The sequence below is a fragment of the Morone saxatilis genome, unplaced genomic scaffold (assembly GCF_004916995.1).
Source record: "Morone saxatilis isolate NCDOM2014 unplaced genomic scaffold, NCSU_SB_2.0 Contig2, whole genome shotgun sequence".
Lineage (NCBI taxonomy): Eukaryota > Metazoa > Chordata > Actinopteri > Moronidae > Morone > Morone saxatilis.
In genome coordinates this window covers 23,815,953-23,826,412 of record NW_023339762.1, presented here as the reverse complement: position 1 = coordinate 23,826,412, position 10,460 = coordinate 23,815,953, and the positions used below count along the sequence as shown (strand labels likewise).

General features: G+C 41.0%; 1 protein-coding gene across 1 annotated transcript in view; it reads right to left on the bottom strand.

Moving 5' to 3' along the window:
• Positions 1–10,460, bottom strand: part of si:dkey-246g23.2 (solute carrier family 66 member 2) — a 46,759-nt gene that overhangs the window by 10,803 nt on the left and 25,496 nt on the right. The window contains exon 4 of the mRNA XM_035664669.1: positions 6,781–6,997. Coding sequence (XP_035520562.1) covers positions 6,781–6,997 — 217 coding nt within the window. The remainder of the gene's footprint in view (positions 1–6,780; positions 6,998–10,460) is intronic.

Sequence of the window (10,460 nt, the reverse complement as noted above, 5' to 3'; positions counted from 1 at the left end):
GTAGTTTGTCCTACATGCTTGGAACGGGAGGGTAAGCCAGGCTGTTACTATAAGCAACTACACTGCTAGGTGCCACTAAATCCTACATTTAATTGACCTTGCAATGGTTGCATCTTAAAGATGGAGATGAAATCATCAGTAAGACTGCTAGCAGCAGAGTATTCAGCTGATTAAATCTTGGACAATATATCAACACTAGAACAAAAGTTGGTACTGCATGCTTTTTGTTGTTTTCTGCTGCCTTAAGTCTAAACCTAACCCTGCCACAATATAAAAATAATAGAAAGCAAATAAAGAGAATCTGCAGAGTAACCCTCTGTTCAGGGGTTTTTGTGTTTTATTTCACTTGATTTCCCTTCATAAAGAGTGACTGTATGGCAATTTACTTTATGTCTGAAAAGCCTGGGCTGTGGGTTGACGGGGTCCAGATTTTTTTTTACCTCAACAATAAGTTTCTCACACAACAATAAGTGTCTGGACAAAAATACTGAAAATAATGGGCATAGATGTCACCAGTGCGCTTCAGGCTTTTCATAGCTCCGCTTCAGTTTTGCCCTGAGTAGGTACAACAGGGCCTTGACATTTAAAATAAGTCTGTAGCCTTTGTGGAAAAGAATATGTTATTGTAAGAGTGATTACTTGTCTAAATGTGCTTCCAAATGCACCCATATTTTGCATGATTTCTTACATTACTTGTTTATTCAAAATATGAGAAGTACAACCACAAGACTACACAGCAAAAACACCCAGAACTGCTCCTATCCAAACCTCTACAATATAAAAATAAAAGAAAATGTGAGGACAACACAATCTCCTGTGTGGTCTTGCCCCAGGACAGACAGGACTCCAATGTAACAGTGAGAGCTACTGCACTGCCTTACACAATGGTTGTGATTGTATTAACTATACTCTGGTAAACACTATTATTTGTGCTTTGCTTACACAGTATACTATGTAAGCATGGAATGCATGCACACAGACATCCACACACACACATATCTCAGACAGACACAAATACAATAAAAGGGCTAATCCCTGAATATACACTGGAGAAGAAATCATGTGCTAATGTCAGTGATGGAGGTAGATGGTTCATAAAGAAAATCAAATCTAATGATCTTGTCAAATTGTATTAATATGATTAAGCTTTTCCACTGTACATCTATCACACTTCATGTTCTCAGCTTCTGTAAAGACTTGGTTTCATTTATATGCACAGTAACATGTCAGAAATACTCAGGATCTTTGAGTACTGCACTCGCTAGCTGCCACATATAAACACCACCTTTAATAGGATCAAAATATGGCTGCAATTAAGGATAATTACCTATAAAATGTATAGGCTAATTATTTATTAACAGTGTTTATTGTTGTTTTATGGTTTGGTCTAAAAAATATGGAACATTTTGTGAAAATACCCACGAAGAGTCCATCACGACTTCCCAGAGCTCAAGGTGAAATCTCAGATTGCGTGTTTTATTTGACCAACAGCTCAAAACCCAAGATATTGAATTTACAATGACACAAAAAGCATCAAACTCTCACAATGAAGGAGTGAATGTTATATACAACAAACTGGAACAAAGCATTATATTATACTGACACATACAACATCTAGGTGGCTTCTGTATGTGAATCTGAATGATGTTGCCTCTGAGTTTTGGCAAGTACTTCAATACTTGCCAAAGGGTCATTTAGAGGTTATCAGGTTAGCACGATATTTTCCGGGGGCCAGACTGTAAAGGTACTGGCCCTTTGTCCGAAATGGCCCGTGAGGTAATGGCTGCCTCAAGAGAAATGTGAAACCACCATTAAGCTGCCATTGAAAGGACATGGCAATAGAGCTACCATTAGTGCTCGAAGGGTGTTACACAGAACTGAGAGAAAGGAACAAGCTGCTAGTTGTGAAGGTGTGAGCGAAACAGAGTAACAAGGAGCTGAATGTGCAGCCGACACACAATAATGTGACAGGCGTTTATTCTCTTTGCTGGACTCAACTGTATGTATGTAGCTTGACTACTCGTGACATTCATGACAATAAAGAACAACACATTGTATTGAAAAAGACTAAGAGGAAGGGCAGAGAAGAACAGCAGAGGAGCTGTCTAAGGAAAGGAAACTAACAGAGATACGTATCCATTGAGACGCTGTATTTGTCTGCATACTTTTTAGTCAGTGTGGCAGACAGACAGTCAGTGTCCCCTCCACTGTCACTGAGTGACATTGTGAAGGTTGGACGCTTTGGTGCAGAGCTGAGAGAGGAAAACTGGAGAGGAGGCAAAATAGATAAAGTTTAATGAGAGGGAAGAGGAAAACAGGCGTGCTCCCCAGGCAGCCGAGCAGAGAGCGCTGAGCAATCACTCACACACTAAAAACGCATTGTTGTTCAAATAAACAAATCACAACTTTAGCATTCAACTGTAGGCTCCACCTGAGCAATCAGTGCTTTCAAATGCTGTCAGATGAAAGCCTGGCATCTCCATAAAGTCAGTGTTAAATGAATCGCTAGAAACAGCTTTATTCTGAATAAACAGCGAGTGATACTCTAAGTACTGTGTGTTTTTGGAATAATATGAGGTCATGGAAATTAGCTGGAGGGCTAAATGTGCAAAATAGAAAATTCATTCAGTTTCACACCTGTAGTTTGGCTCACTCAGTCCACAACAAAGAAGCTCTGATTTGCTTTATGTTGGTAAGTGTCATCCTGCATTATCAGTGCTACATGAACCCGTGGGGGAAAATCAAACCCAGTTTACTCAGTCGAATGACAGCTAACTCATGCTGCACTTTACTGCGCCTATGCTTTTATCTTCTGATGGTCACAGAGCTCACAAAGAAATGATCGATTATGAGTTCAGTGTTTAATCCTTTTATATATTCAGTGATGTTTCACCGAGAGTAATACTTATGCAGGAATGCACTGTTCACACTCACACAGTGAGTTGGAAGCTGCCACAGCGATCTGATGAGCAGCTCAAATGGAGCAGTTGGGTGTTTTGGGCTTTGCTCAAGGGCACCTCAGTTGTGGCCATGTGGGAGAGACAACTGCTGCTTTTCCACTTTCCCCACCCATGTATCCAGTTCAGGGGCCGGCAACTTTCTGGTTATAGACCCAAACTGATGACAGGGACAGATATTATGTGTACCTGTAGTACTGGTGGATTGCTGCTGCATGATTGCTTATTCAGTAACAGTCAAAGTACATGGAGAACACAAGCTCAACACATCTCACAGTGGCTCCCTGTGGCTTTGACAAAATAAAATATGAAAATTTGAAATGTTTATTTTTGAAATTTTTTTCATTTATCATTGTTGTAAGCCTAAAGTGATTCTTACATTATCCAATTGTTAAAACCTCTACAGCAGTGTCTAGTAGTCTTGAGTCTCCCTTAAAAAAATAAAAGTCTCTAGCTATGGACCCAAAAGAAATAAAAGTCCTGGAAGAAAACAGACAATTCCTGTGCTGCTGGCTTACTGATAAACTTAATTTGCAGTGAGAAATTAGCATTAGAATACTCAAATATGTTTTGCGGCTCCAGACATTTTTTTTTTTTTTCTTGGCCAAAAATGTCTCTTTTGATAGAAAAAGTTGCCGACCCCAGATCTAGCATAATCCTATTTATTGCTTAGGAGATTGTTTCCTTCACGGTTTGAGTGACAGAATTTACACCATCTGAACAAACCAAACAAACCAGAGTTTGTTTGAGCCAGACAGCTTAGGTGTGAAAGCACCCTGAAGTACCAGTACAGAAAGGAGGCTAGAAATAAGGGAGCTCATTTTCAAATATGACTTCTCTACATTCTTGCATATGCTTCCTTTTCTATCACACCCTTCTTGCCTCTCTAGCTCTCTCTCACACTGTCCCTTTTATTGCATTTTTCCATTACCACTCTGTCCCTTCCTCGGTTTCCCAGGAGTAGTGGTATGAGTGTGAATGTGTGTGCACACACATGCACACATACAACGTGTCAATAATGACCAGGAAGCATAATTACACTGAGTACACTGTCTCTCTGGTTTTCCACAACATGCGTCCATTTGGGCGACCAGGAAAAGGTGAGCCGTCCTTGATGAAATGGATCCATACATTCATAATCACACATAATAGGACTCCGGGGGAATCTGACTGAACAACAACTAGTTTCACATGGGATGACATGAGAGGAAGTGCAGACAACATGCTGCATCATCATATGTGGAAAACAGTTTGCTCAAGCTTAAATGAACAAATGGTAGAATCTTAAGTACATGTGATCAGGGTCAAACGATCTGAAACATGTTATACACGTAGAGACAGAAGTGCTGAATGGGCTGTTTCGATCCTCAGGGTCATTCGTCCAATTAGGCTGCAGAGATCGATAGTGAGGTTGGAAAATATTCATGTTGAAATTACAGTATTCCCTAAGACAAAGAGTCACTGAGTATTATGAAGTATTTTCCAGCAGCTGTATCGTTTTTTGGTGGCTTGTATTATATTATTACATTACAGAGTATGCTGGGACTTTGCCACGGATCTGAGTTAAGTGTATTGATGTTGCTAACTCATTCATCAGTCAGCCTGGAGACCTAATGTAGTGTTATTGTGTATTTAATCTTTGGCGTGACATTCACTGGAAGTACTAGCCCAGATGTATATCCTGAGGACACTTTATGTGAAATGGGGCATATTATCAAGGAAGGACGTTGCCATTCAAACAGTAAATCAACTATATTGCAGCATATTTACATACACTACTACATTACTTATTTCTTGTGTTTATGAGTGCACGTGTGGCAAAATATGAGCCAGCTTGACTGAGTAGCATAAAATGTACTGTGACAGTTAATCCAAAGAAAACTCGGAGTGGGACTTGAAGAAGAATGGTGGATATACAGTGAAGACTGCTGCATGTGGAGAATCTATACAGTAGATGACACCTCTGTCACCTCTGCTGTGAAAAGAATTGTCTCTCATAGGGAAAAACACACACACCACCATCATGAATCTTCTCACCTCCTCTTTTTTCTGTGTGTACAGTATTTCTATGGTATTCTTTTACTTTGGGGAATCAACAAAAAAGTAAACATAATATAAAACAACATTAGCAAAAAAATAACACCAGCAACAACAGCCTGGCTCTAGGGATGGCAATGTCAGACTTCCTCACTGTCCACCACTTTGGTCCAGGCTGAAATATCTCAACAGCTACTGAATGGATTTCCCAAAAACATTGACAGTCATGTCGAGGTCAGGATGAACTGAAAAACTGAAAAACTCTTAACTTTTTATTTACCAAATTAAAAAAAATATTTTTCCGATATTTGGTTAACCAGGTACCTGCAAAACTTGTGATATTCCCATCAGCTGCAGCTGTACTTTGTGTGGAGCGCTGCTTAACACAAATGAGCCTGGTAAACATTACACTTCCTTAAGAATTCTAGCATTGTCATTGTGAGTATGTTAACATGCATTTAGCTCAAAGAACCACCAACGCCCGAGTACAGCCTCACAGAGCTGCTAGCATTAATATAGACTCTTAATCTTGTTCAAGCTAAAATAGTAAACACTCCTAAATTGGAGGATATGCAGCTAATCTGTGTTATATGACAGTAAACTGAAAATCTTAAGGCTGCTTGGAAAAAATAGTATATATATATAATTTAATATAGACCAAATGATAATTTGATCATAAAAAATAAAAATAAATAATGATGAAAATAATCGATAGTTGCAGCACTTAGTCACATATATTTTGTGATTGTGCATTTGTGTATGAATGAATTGTGAGTTGAGAACTGGAAAACAAAACCACCCCCAATCCCAGGGAGGGTTGCTAAATCCATCTAACATCACTGCTCCTAATTTTAGGATCATCATATTTGCCTGCTGTGCATGTTAATTTAGGTCTGACTTGAATACTTCCTGGATATCTACTGAAAACAAACGGCGGTGGTTGTGTCCTCGGAAGAAAAAGTCAAATGTTTTGTTTTGTCTCTACGGGCTTTTTGCAGGTGACCGACCAGCAAACCATGTGACTACACTACACACACGCACACTGCATTCATGGATTTTGCACTGATGACAGACAAGACACATAATGAGGAAATAATGATCATAATTAGTATGAGGTTCTGTGCCATTAGGGGTGCAATTGATCTTACATTCTTCTACCTGAGAGGCTAATCAGTATACACATCGACCTTTGTACACTTTGACATAATCTTAACAAGATAAACATTTTTAATGCAAGCTAAGCTTTTTGTTTGTCCCTCCTTCCTGCCACTCTCTACTCCCTACTGACCTTGAATTTAACGTGGGTACCTCTGGAATTACCTTAAAATGTGGCATGTGTTGACAGTATTGAGAACATTTCTTAGAGGAGGATATGCTGATTCTTTCAAATGATTTTAGGGGGCAGATTGCAGTATTATCATCAGTTTTTTCTACTGAGACCTGAGAGGAGGGATTGTATGCAAAATTCATCTTTAAGTTAAATTAGTGTATCACTATTCATCATAACACATTTACTGTCAATGAAACAGATAGATAACTGTTAGATAATTGTTTAAGATTCAGTTTAGGTTCATCCAAAACTTCATGTAGCCTCCAATGATTATAAATTGCTTTATTAGCATTATTTGTTCGTGAGAATATAAATTACTGGAACTCCCTCAACCTTAAGGTTAATGAGAGTAGTTTCCATGTGATGATTTAAGTCCTGTGGGAGTGTGCCGCTGTATGCCAGTGTGAGTACAGTGAGTTATGAGCTTTCTCCGCTTGACCTCAAAGTGTGCTGTACCTCATGCCTTTGGTGGAGCGGTTGTGGAAGTTTTGCAGCAGCTGTGGGAGACCCAGCATGGCCTCAAACATCACGGCCAGGGAACCCAGCGTCTCCACAAACACAGCAGAGTCCAGCAGCAGCAAGGTGATAAGTGCACACAGCACAGTGAAGCCGAAGCAGAAGAGCAGGTAGTCCTCGAACACGCTCCACTTCCAGAAGTAGCGAAAGTCCAAGTCTGGAGAGGGGAGAGAATAAAGGAGACACAGCGAAACAATTTAACTTTGGCTCAGTAGCTGCCATCAGTAGTTTACAGTGTGGAAAAGCTCAATTGAATAGATGTGACAGGTAGAGGAGAGAGGAAACCTAAAGAAAAGTGAAGATTGGGAAAAAGCGTGGGAGAACTTAAAGGAAAGAAAGCAGACAGAAGAGCCTGTAGAGATGATTGAATAAAGAAGCAGAGTTAGAGCCAGGAAGGGTGTGTGTGTGTGTGTGTGTCGTGTGTGTGTGTGACTTTGTGTGTGTGTGTGTGTTGGTGCCTGTGTGTCTGGTGTGTGTGTGTGTTGTGTGTGTGTGTGTGTGGGTGTGTGTGTGCTATGTATTTGATGCTTGGAGAGTGAAAAGGTGCTTACAGTATGTGAAGATGGAAACAGTAGAGCAATAGTGACAGGCAGAGATTGAAAGAGTGATATACAGTAGTGGGAAAAAAGACAGGAGGAGGAAAGAGCATGAATAAGAGCATTTCATTAGAGGATGCATAGAAATTCTGCAAAGACAGCACTCTTAAATCAATACTGTACAAATGCATAAGTGAATGGAACAAAGATAAATGAGATACTCCAAAGCTTTTACATTTCTATTACTTTGGAATAACATGGTCTTTGGCAAGGCCAGGCTATACATTTAGAAAGTTTCTAACCTTTGGTATAAAGCTATCCTTCCACTGACACAACTCTATTTATTATGTGTGACTTTTACAATTCACTAATAAATAGAAAGAGCACCTCTATCTAAAGCCATTTACTACTCAACCTGAATGGACGGGGTGGCACACACCAGGGACTGATTTCAAAATTCAGAGTGTGATTTTGAATCATTATAATGGTCACAGTGGTCCAGCAACCTAAAACAATGCCTCTCCCATCGGCTTCAGAGGGACTGAGTTCACAGCTCGGAGGCTGGTCCAGGAGCTGCCAAGGAAAGCTTATAGCTTGTGAGGGGAAACATTAGACATACTACATTTACTTCCCGTCACCATCAGCCATTTCCTCAATGGACCATAATGTGAGATGATCGACAAGCTCTCATTGCTTATGTATGGCCACGGAGCTGTGGAAAACCAGCTGACATCAGCTAAAGAGGATTGATGGCTAAATAAGAGCACATTAGTTAGTGTGGGGACTCAAGTGTGACACTGCATACTGCAAGGCACCTGACTTCAACATGTGCTGCTGTTACCTTTCACACTGACTGAACAGTCATTTGCATGTGTGTGTATGTGTGTCCTTGAATTTCTATACAGATGATAGACAAATGTTGACAGCAAAGACTAATGATAAATCTTTTTAGGGGCTTTTACTCTATTCATTTATCAATACATTTTTATTATTAACCATTTAAAATGTTATACAATGGGGAATCCTCATGGACCACACGCATACGATGCAATCGCAACATTCCAACTGAGGGCCTTTGTTGCATGTCATCCCTCTTTTTCTACATTTACTGTCCTGTATCCACTGTCAACTTTTGAATAAAGGCCTAAATTAAAAAAATTAATTTAAAAAGTCAAGAGCTCCAGAGCCCAAGGTGATTCTACAAATTACTTTTTTTAATCCAACTAGTTCAAGTTCAAAACTCAGATGATTTAAAATGGCAAAACTGAGGAATGCACATTCTTATATTAAAAAGGTGGAACCAGAGAATGTTTTGCATTTTTGGTGATAAATCACTTAAATGACTGTGGAGGTGGGCCACGTGTTTAACATTTAGCTGCAGGACAGAGAGAGGTGTGGAGATGGCTTTTCAGAACATCACCAGGTGAGTTGATTGTTGCATCTGGCGCTCATTGATCACTCTCATTTCAAATGCAGTAGCGTGCCGGACCTCTGATAGCTGCTGGACACACACGGACACGCCAGTCTGTTTGGTTGAGACTGGGACTTGAACAGATGCGGCCGGCTGGAGAAGTCTGAGTCAACAAGAAGAGCTGGAGTATTTGTGTGTGTGGGTGTGTGTGGTGTGTTGTGTGTTGTGTGCGGAGTGAATCTGGTTGCTCTGTTATGCTGGTAGGGATTTTGGCGGTGGCGATGGTTTGGTGCTGCTGACTTTTGTTGCCTTAGAGGAAAGAGTCCCTGCAAATCAATATTAAGTTGCACCAGATCTCAACACATTTACCACCTATTGGAGATGTTGGATCGATGTGAGCCAGTGCTCTCCACTATCGTCAACAAATGAAGGAATATCTTTTGTAAGAATGGTGTCCATCCGTCCAGTACACTTCTGGAGACTTGTAGAATCAATGCCAAGGTGCACTGAAGCTGTTCTGGTGCCATGTGGTGCCCGACACCTTACTAAGACACCATGTTGGTTTTTACTTTTTACTTTGTCACGCAAAATATTCAGTAAGCACACACCAACCAACACCAGGCTGGGGCGTTTCCCCTTCCACTCCAGTGAGCTGCATCTGCTGCTGCATCCCAGGACAGACGGAGTGAGACATCTTGCAGTGAGTGGTAAACAGAGAATGTGATTAATGGCTTTATCACGCGGAGCCACAGAAGACACATCGCCCACAGCTGACAACAGACATGCGAGGTGGGAAAGGAGAGCAACACAAGACAAACACGCTTCATGCCTCTCTCATACACACAGACTACTCAACAAACAGCTCTCAAGGTTTGACTTATGTCTGCAAACTATGACACTGACAGAACCTAAAGAGCTGGAGACAGACAGAGCCTGGCACACTCCAGCGCTTATTCCCGAGTCCCTCTTCACTCCTGATGCCCCTTTACTTCAAACCTGAGTCATTGCAGCCACTGGCAGCTGGCAGAAGGAGACTGGAGCATCAGGAGAGGCTGCCCTTTATCAGCAACATAAAAGCCCTTTCATTTCCGTTTGAATGAGGCCAAGATGGTGAAGTATAAACATGCTGACAGCAGCAACAATGAGAGTAGTGGTATTTCAAAACTACTGTCAACGTTTCGGTGTATAAAGCCTCCCGCTGAGCCTTACCTCTCCATTCTTAATTCAGCTCCCCCTCCCGCTTATCGGCAGCACACACACACACACACACACACAAACACACACAGGCAGACTCCGACAACACTCTTCTCTTGTCCTCTTACCAGGCAATCCAATCTATTTTCATGCATAAAGCAACACACCCACTCCCCCCCCCTCTAATCCCAGCTCCCTCTCTATCGCTCTATCCCATTTCATCTCTCACTTATACAGCCTTGCATGTTTACCTGCATAATCAAATTGCCCGGAAGAGTATAATGGAGAGAGAAAGCTATGCATCATTCATGGAGTCATCCCTTTTATTTGTCCTCCTCTCATATCATGCATCATCCCTGGCTTCCTTTCCCTGACCAGCTCACTTCTTTGCTCTCACTGTTTCAGTCGTTTTTGTTTTTTTCCACCCACCTCGCTGACTAAAAAAGTTTACTTCATTTCACACACACAAACACACACAC